The 13,800-nt window shown below is 43.0% G+C and overlaps 4 protein-coding genes across 13 annotated transcripts; 3 read left to right on the top strand and 1 right to left on the bottom strand.

Moving 5' to 3' along the window:
* Positions 1 to 2,619: 2,619 nt before the first annotated feature.
* Positions 2,620 to 3,585, top strand: LOC104417346 (uncharacterized N-acetyltransferase p20). Its single transcript, XM_010028642.3, has one exon. It carries the CDS (start codon positions 2,781 to 2,783, stop codon positions 3,330 to 3,332), a length of 552 nt encoding a protein of 183 aa, XP_010026944.2. The 5' UTR covers positions 2,620 to 2,780; the 3' UTR covers positions 3,333 to 3,585.
* Positions 3,586 to 5,094: 1,509 nt separating this feature from the next.
* Positions 5,095 to 5,821, top strand: LOC104414782 (uncharacterized N-acetyltransferase p20). The gene has a single exon (XM_010025954.3). It carries the CDS (start codon positions 5,204 to 5,206, stop codon positions 5,762 to 5,764), a length of 561 nt encoding a protein of 186 aa, XP_010024256.2. The 5' UTR covers positions 5,095 to 5,203; the 3' UTR covers positions 5,765 to 5,821.
* A 1,489-nt stretch (positions 5,822 to 7,310) lies between these two features.
* Positions 7,311 to 11,918, top strand: LOC104414780 (protein CDC73 homolog). Of its 10 annotated transcripts, none has more exons than XR_005545697.1 (7): positions 7,311 to 8,478; positions 8,666 to 8,748; positions 8,884 to 9,023; positions 10,059 to 10,162; positions 10,834 to 10,978; positions 11,094 to 11,214; positions 11,322 to 11,918. XR_005545697.1 is itself a non-coding variant. In XM_010025947.3 (4 exons), exons 1-3 carry the CDS (start codon positions 7,404 to 7,406, stop codon positions 8,974 to 8,976), a joined length of 1,251 nt encoding a protein of 416 aa, XP_010024249.2. In that variant the 5' UTR covers positions 7,311 to 7,403; the 3' UTR covers positions 8,977 to 9,023; positions 10,059 to 10,505. The 10 variants fall into 10 exon arrangements, 2 of the variants coding, with proteins under 2 accessions (XP_010024249.2, XP_010024254.2); XR_005545692.1 differs by having other exon boundaries at positions 10,059 to 10,304; XR_005545693.1 differs by having other exon boundaries at positions 10,059 to 10,304; positions 11,292 to 11,918.
* LOC104414781 (non-specific lipid transfer protein GPI-anchored 19) lies at positions 10,644 to 11,635 on the bottom strand. Its single transcript, XM_010025953.3, has 3 exons — positions 11,284 to 11,635; positions 11,133 to 11,192; positions 10,644 to 10,999 (listed from the first exon to the last, which is right to left on the bottom strand). The coding sequence occupies exons 1-3, from the start codon at positions 11,600 to 11,602 to the stop codon at positions 10,869 to 10,871; spliced, it is 510 nt and encodes a 169-aa protein (XP_010024255.2). The 5' UTR covers positions 11,603 to 11,635; the 3' UTR covers positions 10,644 to 10,868.
* Positions 11,919 to 13,800: the final 1,882 nt, after the last annotated feature.

Genomic DNA, 13,800 nt, shown 5'->3' with positions numbered 1-13,800 from the left:
TGGTAACGCTAAGAGTACAGCTTCATCTTCCTGGAAGTGAGGAATAAACGCTAAGAGTACAGCTTCATCTTCCTGGAAGTGAGGAATAATGGGCTTACCCCTCTAGGCCAGGTTGGGTTGCTAACCATGCAGAACAGTCGGTCCGGGCTTAGATTAGGTAGGTCTCCTGCCGGTCAAATTGGTCCGTCTTTCTTTCTTACATACGATCTTGTAGATTGTGCATGTGCCTTGGCATTGGGACGTCGCGCTGCTCAAGTCAGATGCTCATGACTGAGGATTGTACATACCGTGCAGTCCTTTGAATTGCGCCCACAGCCCATACCATGATACTCGACAGCACGGGGCCGCACATTCTGGTCAACATACAAGCATAATATAGTGATTTACAAGGGCCATGGTCCAAGCTAAGAATGAACCATGACAGAAGAATTGATGATGTTCCACGCTGTCCAATCGCCACCGAATGTGATTTCATCCACCCTGGTCTATGAAAGTAATACACAAATAAAATTAACATTTCCACCAATTTGCTACTACTCTTTCGTGGTTTGATTTGATATAATATTAATATATATAAGGTATCATCCAAATAATTCAAATCGAAGCAATTGGATGTACAACTTGGATCTATATGACATGACTGAAATTTCGAAAAGACAAAAAGAAAACTTTTTGAGAATTCTTCTAGATGATGTTTCTCATGGGATGAAAGGCTTTATGTTTATGCATGTCCCGGTAAGTTTCGCTTATAGGTCTGGTGTAGAGATTCACTTAAGTTTCATTTATAGGCCATGTAACTTTTCCTCGATGGGGCGGCGACGAACTCACTCAAAATGAGCACCAATAGTTGCAACCTGAACGAGACATTCCGCCTACGAGTATAGTATTCTTAAGATGATGTCTAGAGAGTTCACCGACAGCCAACCCTTACTGCCATTTTATGCAAGCTTGGTCCAAAAACATAAATGAAGTATTGTAAATTCATGGGAGCAAGACTTCAGGATGATCAGCTGATTGATCTGCAACGTCGATGATGTACTCATGGCCAGACCTTTTTTTCACCTCTTAACAAATATTTCACATTTTATGATCTGGGGCGAAGCTTGCACACCTCGTGATGTCCCATGATCGAAGGCCTGATGCTCCACGAAAGAGATATATCGGACTCTCTCTACCGACGCGACTTGCTCTAGAGTCTAGACTAAGACATGTAGGAATTGGCCAGAAAATCACTTCGTACCTGACCACCTTACTGTACTCGAGTTTTCACAAGGTTGATTTCCTCGAAGCAAGGTGCTTCTTGCATAGCATGTCCAAAGATTCTTTTTCCTCAACAACTAATTTTAATCAATATTTGTTGATGTAAAACCTAAAACTTGAGAACCAAATCAATGAGAACTTGTCTAATTCTAAATAAGATATGCAATATAGATTTTAGGTTCAAAAAATTGGAGAACCTATTTTGATTGTAGGTTCCAAATTCTAAATTGGTGGAACCTAAAATCTAAAATTTAAAACCTGTAATCGAGAACTAGGATATGTATCTTTTTTAAAATCTTTTTGGTTTATGTTTTTTAGTGATCATGTGGTATTCCATGGCATTTGATGATGAATGTATAATTGAAACCACTCCTTCGAGCTTCCATTTTATGACTAAAATTTTTACTTTATCAATGTTTCATATTTTTCATGTATCCAAATATAAGTCATGATTAGTAAAATAGCAGCAAAGTAATGATTATTAAAGGTAATAATTCATTACAATCGTTTAATTAATAATAAAAGTAGAACTTTGATAGACCTTGGAAGTATCCTCGAACTTGTAACAAGATAACTTTCATATTTTAAGATATGCAAAATAGGTTTTATGTTTCAAAAAATGAGGATCTATTCCAACGGGTAGGTTCCGATTCTAAGTTTAAGGTGGAACTTGTATGGAATTTAGAACTACTCACCCCTAAAATTGAGCAGACATTGAACACATAATAAGATCCTAATTACCGAGTGAAGCATAAGCCTATTTCCATTGAAAGTAATGATCATGTGCAAAATCACATAAATTTTCTACAAAAATAAAATCCAAATGACTACGCTTCTCATGTGATGATAAAGTTGGGTGGATGGAGATATCAATTGATTGGAATTTCTTTCTTCTATAAACAATTCTGCACAACGAGCCTTCATCACATATGATCGATCTTGATCTATTCACTCGAAGATTGCTTACTCCGTTAAGTATATTGATTAAAGGCCCTAAGCTCCATGAGAGACTTATCATGACTTCTCGAAATCAAGACATATAAGAATTGGTCAATAATTAATTGTTGCCCGACCATCTGCTATTCATCTTTATTAGTCCAAGATATTCCTTAATGACTAATTTTAATCAATCCAGGTTGACTTGACCATAAAACCCAACTTTACCTTGAAAAAGCAAATTACCCCCTTTTGCAAATCTTCATGCCACCAAACCTTCGCTGGAGCCGTGGCTCTCCATCACCCAAGACCCCATGTCCCCTCCACCACGCACCACCGTCCACACACATCGCCACCAAATATGTACGATGTACTTACTATCTGTGGTCAGTTCCTGACCTCATTGATTCCATCCACCTTTAACCTTAATTCCCAAGATCCTCCACAACTTCTTCTACCATCATCACCATCGATCTCAGTGCATCTGACCTGACCACACCCTTCCTCTCTACCTTCCCCTAAAGAAGTTGTCATCATCTCATCGCCCACATCAAACCCCCGTTCACCTCCCTCGAGATCTTCCAATGGAGGAGCAGAAGCAGAAAACCGCCCCCACCTCTGGCGGCAGCGGCGGCGGCAAGATCTCCCTCCGCCCTCTGCAACTCTCTGATGTCGACGACTTCATGGTGTGGGCCACTGACCCGGAAGTCGCCCGCTTCTGCAGGTGGGAGCCCTACACGAGCCGCGACGACGGCCTGGCCTACATCGCCGGCAGCGCCCTCCCCCACCCTTACTTCCGGGCCATCTGTCTCGACGGCAGGCCGGTCGGGTGCCTCTCGGTGACGCGGAACGAGGACAGGATGGAGGCCTGCCGGGGGGAGCTGAGCTACGCGCTGGGCTCGGGCTACTGGGGGAGGGGGATCGCGGCGGAGGCGGTGAGGATGGCGGTGGCGGAGGTGTTCGGGGAGAGGCCGGAGCTGGAGCGGGTGGAGGCGATCGTGTACGCGGAGAACAAGGCGTCGCAGAGGGTGCTGGAGAAGGCCGGGTTCACCAGGGAGGGGCTGCTGAGGAAGTACGTCGTGATCAAAGGGAGGACGAGGGATGCGTTCATGTTCAGCCGTCTCTCTACTGATTAAGATTCTTGATATATATTCTGCATGAATATTGGCACTGGTATTGTCATCCATTTGCCTGGAAACCTAGGTTGGTAATTTGAAATGTAGTTTCTGCGCTTTGGGCTCGTAATAAATTGCTCGATCGGACAGATTGTATTGGAAATTTTGGCAGGTTGGTTCATCTTCTGCCGCTCACCATTGGAGTTTTTAAATTTCCTAGATCAGGTTTCTTTCTTTTTTTCTTTTTGTTTTGGTCTAACGATCAGGTTACTCACATGGTTTCCTGTCCTATTTTACGTACCTGAGCATCGTGCACACCTTCATCAGTCATGTCATACTTTTGATTTCGACCATGATGCCTTGGTTAAATTGATTACGAGACATGTTATGTTTTAGCTATTTCATGCATCCATAAACACAAACAAGTTCACATCCCTCTTTGGCTACTTTATTTTTATGATGATGAATAAAGGGCTTTCTTACATAATTTCAGAGTATTTGGAATAAGATACGTTTGTCATGGAACTAATAGACCGCAACGCATTCAATATTTGTTGCGAAATGCAAGCATTTGAACACGATTATAAACATAAAAATGATATAATTCAAATACCAAATTTATATGGTTTGATGGATGTGACCTACTCCACAGGCTAATAGTCTAAGATTTCACTATATATTAAGTGATAAAATAGAAATTATAATCATATTCAAGCTACTAAAAACTCAAATTATTTTTCAGTTTTTAATTATATCTAATAATTTATATAGTATTTAGCCCCACAATAATAATATCTTAATTTTACAAAGGAGCTCACAAATCTTACCATAAAATTTATATGTTCAAACACTTATCTCTACACAGACGACATGAAGACCAAAACTCATGATTGAATATAGATATATGTCTCCAACAAAAATTGAAAACCTTGTGGCTGAATTTTAGATCCAATGAGTAAAGTCATTTCCTTGTTTTGATAGGGAACTTAGTCCAATTTGGACTTTCCTTTTAGGTCTTTAATTTTCAAAATCGAATACTGTTTGGATAAAGATCGGACATCCCAAATAGCAAATCTCCTATATGAAATTATACTTTCGCTTGAAGGGCTCAAATTCAACACTATTCTAATATCGGATTGGAAACATAATTTTATTGTCTTAATTCATTCATTGGGAACGATGGATATACAAAATGTTCTTTATGTTTTGAATAGCTAGAATCTTCTAAACCCTTTTGAAAGTCACGGGACTACATGATTTTGGCACATAATCAAGGAAAATTAGAACACATACCACCATCAGTGTAAAGAAAATTGTACACAAGAGTTTAATCTATATCTAATTTGAGAGTTTTAACTACCTAGTCACTCATTAATTATCAAATTTGCAATGAATAAAGTTGCTAGTAGAAACTTTCTCTCTTTTTGGGCACTGCTGAAAAATGTGATATTTACTCGATAATCAAAGCTAGGATTTTACAAAAAAAGATATTTCAAGTTTTCTTTTTTTCGGGGAAGAAGGAAAGGGATAGAATCTTGTCAAAGCAGCAAGCTCCCCATTTTATAGTTTTCTTGCTTGACTTGGAGTTTGGCGCTTGCGTTGCATTCCCAAGATTCCTACTGACCCGCCTCTTCCTGTCTTCGCCCACGATGTTCGTATAAATCTTAATAAAATTCATCGTTTCTCGTCCAGCAGCAGCATTTCTTGAAACAACAAGGAAGAATCTTTCATTTCTTGGATTATTATTATACTCTCTAAAGTCCCCATCTTCGACCAGTCCGTGACCTCATCGATTCCGTTGACCTCGACCTCGATTCCCAACCTCACCGCAACTTCATCTACCACCATCATCGCATCAACGACCACGCCCATTCACCACTCTCGATCTTCCGATGGAGGAGCAGGAGCAACAATCCCCCCGCACCTCCTCGGGCAGCGGCAGCGGCGAAATCTCCCTCCGCCCTCTGAAGCTCTCCGACGTCGATGACTTCATGGCGTGGGCCGGCGACCCGGACGTTGCCCACTTTTGCAGGTTCGAGCCCTACACGAGCCGCGAAGCCGCCCTGGCCTACATCGCTGACACCGTCCTCCCCCACCCTTACTTCCGGGCCATATGTGTCGACGGCAGGCCGGTGGGGCAAGTCTCGGTGACCCGGAACAAGTCCCCGGCGGATGCCTGCCGGGGGGAGCTGGGCTATGCGCTGGCCTCAGGGTACTGGGGGAGGGGGATTGCGACCGAGGCGGCGAGGGCAGCGGTGGCAGAGGCGTTCAGCGCGAGGCCGGAGCTGGAGAGGGTGGAGGCGATCGTGGACGTGGAGAACAAGCCGTCGCAGAGGGTGCTGGAGAAGGCCGGGTTCACGAGGGAGGGGGTGCTGAGGAAGTATCGAGTGCTCAAAGGGAGGACGAGGAACGTGATCGTGTTCAGCCGTCTCTCTACTGATGTCGATTCTTGATATGTTATCAGCACCATATGTGATTTTCCTTCTTTTTTTTTCTTTTTTTTTGGGGCAAGTTTAGTCCAATTTGGCCTTTCATTTTAAGCTTTTGATCTCCAAATTTGAATTACATCTTGAGTAGGAAATCTCTTGTGTGAATTCAAATTTTCGCTTATGATTTCAAATTCGAGACGTATTTTAACATTTAATTTGGCAAAGAAATGACTTATTTAGTAATTCTTCGTTTGTCGAGCAAGACAACTCTCTATAAAATGTTTTGTTTTAAGAAAGCAAGAATCTCCTCGATCCTTTTGAAGGTCATAGGACCAAATGATTTTGGCACATGATAAAGGAAAATTAAAGCATACACCACTGTCAGTGTAAAAGTGGAGAAAACTTGGACACAAATAGTCTAATCCATGTTTAACTTGAGGGTTCTGACTATCCTTCTCTCGGTAGTCATTAAATTACTGGTGAATTAAGATCAATTGTGGAAAAGTTTTACATCGTTAGAGGATGCTTTAATTACTCATTAACCAAAGCTAGGATTTTCATTTGAAGAAGGGAATGTATAGATTCTTGTCAAAACAAGAAGCACCTCCATTATATATATTTTTTCAATTTTTCATGAGGGTTTTTACTTGCAATGACCTCAAGTGTTGGCGGCAGTGTGATCTTGCTTCGCGCTCGGCAACACTCTCATGTCTATTATTTTCAGAGGTGGGCTTGATCTCACTAGTTGATCGAGGGCATTTCTGTCATTTAAATTTTATTTTACATCATTTTTCTATTTTTTTTCATAAAAACTCAAAAAAGAAAAAAGTCAAAACTTAAAATACACTCATAATATTAAAAAAACCAAGCGGAAAGGTAGCTCTCCCACCTATTGTTGCCAAGGTCTCCAGCACCTTGGTGAGCATTGGCAACTCTCACCAAAATCGGGAGAGGGTCGGAACCCTCTCGTGTGACCATGTGGGGCAGCGGCCACAAGCCGGAGATCTTCCGCTCTTTAATTTTTATTTGTGTTTTTAATTTTTTTTTATTTTGAGTTTTTTATGGAAGGAAAAAATAGAAAAACGAAAACAAAAGAAATTTTAAAAAAGAGAAAAGAAAAGAAAAGGAAATGCCCTTAATCAGATGGGAGGTGAAGCCTTTCTTTTATATTGATACGTCACTTCACGTCTTTATCAAAAGTAATGTTTATTTCAAATTTTTATTTTAAAAAAAAAAAAGTAAGACACTTCACATCTTTATTTAAAATAAAATTTATTTTAGATTCTTATTTGATATCAAATTTATTTCAAATCATTATTTAACAAAATAATGACATTAGTTCACTTCACACTCTTATTTGAAAAAATACTTATATTTTAGACCTTTTATTTGAAGTATAAATGATAGCATCTAGAAGTACAAATGATAGCATTTTAGATTTTTATTCGAAATGAGGTTCATTTCACATATTTAATTAAGAAAAAGATGATTCTTTTTTTGGCCTTTTGTTTGAACCCTTGATATTTTTCTTTTACTTCTTGAATATATTGGCGGGCCTAAGTATAAAAATCACACTCTCTTCCGTCGTACCGAAACGACAAAACACCACAGCGCGCCCTCTCCATCGCAGCCTCCTCCTCCTCCGCCGCCGCCGCCGCCGCCGATGGACCCTCTCTCCGCCCTCCGCGACTTCACCATGCGCGGCGACCTCGAGAAGATCGTCCGCGCCGGCGAGGAGTTCCGGTTCGGCGCCGACTACGCCTTCCCCTGCGCCGCCGAGACGGCCTACCGGTCCAAGCAGGGCAGCCTGTACACCCTGGAGACCCTCCTCTTCTTCGTGAACCACCACAACCTCAAGCACACCGACTACATCCAGGCCGCCCGCCTCAACCACCTCCCCACCGTCACCTTCATCGACCGCAAGCCCCTCCTCGACTACCTCCAGGGCAAGATCTCCTCCTCCGACGCCATCCAGCTCTTCCCCTCCTCCTCCTCCTCCGCCTCCGCCGCCATCGCCGCCGCCGCCGACGTCGCCGCCGCCCTCCCCGACCCCTCCTCCGCCTTCGCCTTCGCCGCCGCCGCCGCCCCCTCGGCCTTCGCCGCGGACGCCGAGGGCGAGGCCGAGGAGGACGCCGCGGCCGTCGACGTGATGACCCTGATCCGGACGGTCGAGCGGCCGCTCAAGGACCGCGAGGCGATCCTGGAGTGCAAGAACCGGGACTTCTACGCCGTGCTCGTGGCCTCGACGCGGCGCGAGGAGGAGCGGCAGAGGATGGAGTCGCAGCAGCGGAAGGATGGGCTGGTGGCGAAGAGCCGCTTGATGGGGGCGGAGGACAGGGGGCTGGGGTTCGGCGAGGAGCTAGGGTTTGGGGATTCTGGGATTAAGCCGAAATTGAACCTCAAGGGGAGCAAGATCGGGGAGGGCGTGCCGATAATCCTCGTGCCGAGCGCGTTCCAGACGCTGATCACGATACACAACGTGAAGGAGTTCCTGGAAGATGGGGTTTTTATCCCCACGGATGTGAAGGCTAAGCAGATGAAGGGGCCGAAGCCGGACTGCGTCACGGTGCAGAAGAAGTTCAGTAGGGATAGAGTGGTGACGGCCTACGAGGTGAGGGACAAGCCATCGGCGTTGAAGCCCGAGGATTGGGACCGGGTTGTGGCGGTCTTCGTGTTGGGGAAGGAGTGGCAGTTCAAGGACTGGCCTTTCAAGGACCATGTGGAGATCTTCAATAGGAGTGAGTTTGGTTTGGTTACAATTGAATGTAGTTTTGGGGATTGATGCGTTGAATTGGCATTTTTGTTGTCGCTAGGTTTGTAATACAGTGAGTGAGTTTGAGGCCTTATCTGCTGTTTTCTCTGTGCTTATGGGGATGGAATGACCTGCTGATTGCGGATTTTTGTTCTGTTGTTAATGAGTTGCAGTTATTGGGTTCTTTATGAGGTTCGAAGATGACAGCGTGGAATCTGCAAAGATTGTAAAGCAGTGGAATGTAAAGATTATCTCGGTGAGTACTGATTTTACATTTTTGAGCTGCCAGATCGGTTTATTGCGAGTTCTATGGAGATTGCCCCTAAATGCAGTTGCCTTTTGTTAGTTGCTGTCAGGATTGCTGATTTGTGAGTTTGAATTCAACGTGCAGATAAGTAAAAATAAGCGACATCAGGATCGGGCTGCTGCTCTTGAGGTGTGGGAAAAACTAGAAGATTTTGTTCGGTCACGATCGCATGCTTAATTGGCCAGGAGTTTGTCGAGAAAGCTTGTGAGGTCTTCTGGACAGTCGTGAGCTCTTTGACCTTTGTAAATGATGTAGATTAACTTTGGTACTATCATTTAATAGACTTGGTTTATCATTTCGGCATATTTATTGGTTGAGTTCCAGTTGATAGGTTGTTTTGTTAGTGCTTTAGCAGTTTCAATGTAGTATATGCTAAATGGAAATAATGTGTCAACTTCCTTTTTGAAGGGAATTGTTTCTGTGAGAACCTGTCACCTTATGATTACATTAGTATTCATGCTAAGTATTACTACTATAGAATCAAAAGCTTAAATTTAATGAGGTGTTGATGTCTGTACATTTGCAGAAGTAAAATGTTTTTTTTTTTCTATGCTTTTATAATCTTATTACTTGTAGTTAAGCAACTGTAGCAGATCATCTCTATGTTCTGATAAACAAGTGTAGCATCTAACTGAAGTCACACTGCTCATACATGTCGCTTGCTCCAGAAACCTTGTTCATAAAAACACAATCGTTGGTTTTTGGCCTTTCTATTTAGTGGATGAAGCAGATGTCCTATTAGCTTTTCGATTTTCAGTGGGTTAAGATTGGCAGATGTGCTCATCCTGCTTCCTTCTTTGCAATGGGCAGTAAAGACTCAGTCACCTTATGATAATGTGTCAAGTTCCTCTTTGAAGGGAATTGTTTCTGTGAGAACCAGTCACCTTATAATTACATTAGTATCCATGCTAAGTATTGCTACTATAGAATCAAAAGCTTAAATTTAATGAGGTGTTGATATCTGTACATTTGCAGAAGTAAAATGTTTATTTTTTTCTATGCTTTTAAAATCTTATTACTTGTAGTTAAGCAACTGTAGCAGACCATCTGTATGTTCTGATAAACAAGTGTATCATCTAACTGAAGTCACACTGCTCATACATGTCGCTTCCTCCAGAAACCTTGTTCATAAAAACACAATCGTTGGTTTTTGGCCTTTCTATTTAGTGGATGAAGCAGATGACCTATTAGCTTTTCGATTTTCAGCGGGTTAAGATTGTCAGATGTGCTCATCCTGCTTCCTTCTTTGCAATGGGCAGTAAAGACTCAGCTTCCCGACTATCCAACAACTTGGTACTGTCCAAGTATACAAAAATCAGAGCTTACAACTGATCTACGTATGCTTGAAAGAACAAGAATCGAGGTACAAGCTCCATGTTTGGCATCTGGAGCTAAAATGATCCAATCACTGTGTCCTACCGCAAGATTTTTTTTCAGCAGAAAACTCAAATTTGGGTAGTGGTTGCTCAAATTTGCTGTTGTCAGCTCTTAAAAAAGAAACGAAGGTGATTGTGAAGGAATTGTTCTATAATTTTGATGTTTCTAGGCATTGGAGCTTGATGGAGTTTGGACGATGACGGGACGGGGAGATGTAATATTGAACAAATCTATTCTTTTTCATATAGTTAGCATTATTGGGTCTGCACCTTTGTTCTTTGTAGATGTGTTGTTTAAGTTGCTAATATTCACGTGCTTTGCACTTCCCAGATTATCTCTTCTGAAACTCGAGCTTGATATTGATGTTTATTGTTTTTAAGAAAGCGTTTGAATCCACAAAATTCATCTGAGAGCAATTGTGGCCTGGAAAATATGCCATCAATAAGATGGAGATAAACATGAAGGCATATGAAAAGTAGGCAGATGCCTGTTTTTATTTAGAAGAAATACATCCAGTCTCTCTCCAGCAGTAGTAGATACACAAAACTCAACGTGTAAAATGAATTATACAACTCATTGCCCTGCCTATAATGGGGGTATGAGCTAGGATACAAACCAATAAAGAATACTCCAACGCATATGCCTGTTTTCATACAGAAATTGGCAGAATTAAATGGTGGAGGAACAGATGATTAGTTCGAGGACAGCATCGAGACATATGATCCTGCCAAGAGGAGGACAAAAAGCAGGGGAATCGACAGCTTGTTGGAGCCTGCATCTGATGAGCCATCTTGTGTTGACGGTATGGTTTTGGATCCATCTCCTGCATGTAGATTTTGTGATCAATTTCATTTCTTTTAACTCATTGCAAGCCATGTTATACACTAGTCCGACGATCTTTCTTGTCGAAGAAACAGTTTCTAAATCAGAGCTAAGCAGGATGGATGCTGCTGTACCTGAAGGAACTGTTGTTGGAGAGTCAGGAGTCTCTGATGGAGATTCAGCCGGGGAAGCAGCTGCACCGAATCCAGTGTCTATGTGAGTACTATATTTCTTATACCTTTTATATTGTATAACTGAAAATCACAATTTGGCTTATTTGCTTACCATTGCAGCTGCTTATGGGTGGAGTCTGAACTTTGCAGGCACCTGGTAGAGCCAGAGCTTGAGTCTGATTGACGTTGATCCCTAGTGAAGAGCCACCTCCGCTGAGAACCTGGCACAAGCACTGAGGCTGGGAGCGAACGACACTGGCAAGCTGTGTGCAGCAGGTCGGGGATGCGGTGGAGGAGTTCCCCGTGATGTAGTTGAGGCACGGCGAGAGGCTTATCAACACATTGGTGCAGCTTGACTGAGCAGCTGCCCCGACCCAGAGCATGGCCACCGCAGCAAGAACCAGAGCCGCTTCCATCCTTCTATCCGCCATCGATGGGGTTAATACCTCTCTCCCTTTCTCTCTCTACTCACAAACCGATGTCTCGAGAACAATTGTTGAGTGCTGAGAAAATATGTTTGCTGGACTGTGGAGGAGATTAGGAAATGGCGCGGGTTTATGTAGGGGAAATTGGAGGGAGGGAGGAACTTATGTGGGTGACCAAACTCGTCCTAGAACCTGTCTGCCGATTTGTTTAAGGAAAAGCTAAATGTCAAACCTGGTGGTGAGTGGTGACAGGGCAATTTTGGGGAGTGTTTTTGTAGGTGACCAAACTCATTTCTAACTAAGTTCCTGCTGCTTTATCTCATTCGGGTCGGTCTATTTTTCTTAGAGAGGTGTTCAAAAGCGGAGACTTTGCGAAGCCTGTCGATCGAAGAAAGCATAACGTGTCTCTGACTCCAACCTTTCTTTGCACAACACTGATGTTGTGTTACAGCTTTTTTGCTTTTGGAATCCACGGATACTTTAGCAAAGAAAAAGTTTAATTGGGGCTACTTGTAATGGAAGAGGAATTTTGTGAACGATGCGACGTTGTGACGTGCTCATAGCTTTAGCTAATATGAAATTCGTGGTTCCGAACAAAGTCGGTCTTTTTGTAAATCATCTACCTAAAAGCTTGACCACTCACGAGTTCTTCCTCTACAGTGAAATGGAGTACATTGGGATTTCGCAAATGAAGAAATTGAGCTTGTTAGGTTCAATTAGACATGGCAAATGGATGGATTGAAAATGGGTCAGGCTCAGCTTGATCAAAATGACTCGCATTGATCCATTCATGTAATATAATTTTAGCGATGTAAATTTGATCTAAACCCGATTCCTTCCCAATTGAATGCAATCTCCAATCCTCAACGATTGTTTCTTTTGGATATGACACAGAAAATAGAAGAAAAAACTAGCAAATTGAAAACAAATTAAACATGAAAAAATAGGAAATGAGACGGTTATTGAAAACTTTGAGAAATCAAGTCAGTAGAATATATCTATCATTATTTCCCGTGAAGAAACTATACGCAGTCAGATGTGTGACGTAAATTTCTACTATTTTAAGCATTAAAATATTTGAAAATACTTGGGGAATCGTTAACAGTGATTCTTAGATCGACTGTCAGGGAAATTACATAGAATTATTTATAATTTGTAGACCTACGTTTAATCAATCAAATTTTCGAGGTGAGACTCGATGGGTTGGTGGAACTTAACCAGCTCAGCCATGTCCTTGGTTTAGAAAGAAGTGACGGTACTCTTCAACTCCTCTACAATTTCCGCTTGCCCGGCCCTGCTCCACAGTCACAAGCTCATGTCTGTCCGTGCACCGCGACGTCGCCGGCAACCCAGCATCACCCCCACCAGGCTTGAGGGAGACACACAACGGGCCCCCTCACGCCCGGAACCACCCCAGTTCCCATCCCTACCTCCCACCACGTTCGACCCTAGCTGTGGCCGCTAAGTACCCCGCTTGACCTCGTATCGAGCCAGATCTGAGGTCGAGCTGAGCCACGTAGGTCAGATCTTGGGCTCACTCTAGCCCAGATTTGAGATCTAAAACTTGAGTGCATCGCCCGAGCTTAGGCTCAACGACAGCGAGGACACGCCCCAGCCGAGCGCATGGAGACCGAGAGGACGGTGTTGACCGAGAGCATAGGCGTTGAACCGTTGGTGGCGGTGAGGGGTGGTGGAAAGAGCAGGCCACGATACGGGCGTTCCAATCTCAGTGCATCCATAGCAATTTTATAAGAACCGATTGGAATCGATCCTACCATTTAGTGGTGAAACTGTGCTTTTCAGTGATGCCCACCGCCGCTCACGCTGCATTCTTATACCAGAGGGAGTGTATTGAACAAGCATCCCGTCATCCTTCATTCGAGAATCAATCTTTTTATTTGGAAACTCTTTTTCCTCTTGTCCTTTGACGGGTTCGCGGTAATAGAAGCATCCGGCATGGTAAATTTGAGTCCACGCATGGACTACAGAACCTTTTCAAGCGTAAGGAAATGCTCGAGGACTGAACAGTTCGGAAATCAAACATATCTGCTAGGTTTAGACTTCTGAACTTTGTTTTATCAAGTATCAAATGCAAATACTGCAGTGTGCATCTTGAAAACATTTCAAGAGCAGAGACTATTCGCATGCCTCGGTTTATTTCTTGGTTGGATTTTTGGCCGAAACCATTGTCATGCGTACCATCA

This window comes from Eucalyptus grandis, chromosome 8 (assembly GCF_016545825.1).
Source record: "Eucalyptus grandis isolate ANBG69807.140 chromosome 8, ASM1654582v1, whole genome shotgun sequence".
NCBI lineage: Eukaryota > Viridiplantae > Streptophyta > Magnoliopsida > Myrtales > Myrtaceae > Eucalyptus > Eucalyptus grandis.
This window is presented reverse-complemented; position numbering and strand designations above follow the sequence as displayed.

Excerpts from the sequence above, each read along its gene's own strand:
- LOC104414782 (XM_010025954.3), top strand. The coding sequence starts at position 5,204 with ATGGAGGAGCAGGAGCAACAATCCCCCCGCACCTCCTCGGGCAGCGGC.
- LOC104417346 (XM_010028642.3), top strand. The coding sequence starts at position 2,781 with ATGGAGGAGCAGAAGCAGAAAACCGCCCCCACCTCTGGCGGCAGCGGC.
- LOC104414780 (XM_010025947.3), top strand. The coding sequence starts at position 7,404 with ATGGACCCTCTCTCCGCCCTCCGCGACTTCACCATGCGCGGCGACCTC. Across the intron at positions 8,479-8,665 it reads TGTGGAGATCTTCAATAGGA|TTATTGGGTTCTTTATGAGG; the intron begins GTGAGTTTGGTT and ends AATGAGTTGCAG. Across the intron at positions 8,749-8,883 it reads GGAATGTAAAGATTATCTCG|ATAAGTAAAAATAAGCGACA; the intron begins GTGAGTACTGAT and ends TTCAACGTGCAG.
- LOC104414781 (XM_010025953.3), bottom strand. The coding sequence starts at position 11,602 with ATGGCGGATAGAAGGATGGAAGCGGCTCTGGTTCTTGCTGCGGTGGCC. Across the intron at positions 11,193-11,283 it reads ACCCATAAGCAGCTGCAATG|CTGCTTCCCCGGCTGAATCT; the intron begins GTAAGCAAATAA and ends GATTCGGTGCAG. Across the intron at positions 11,000-11,132 it reads TCCAACAACAGTTCCTTCAG|GAGATGGATCCAAAACCATA; the intron begins GTACAGCAGCAT and ends ATCTACATGCAG.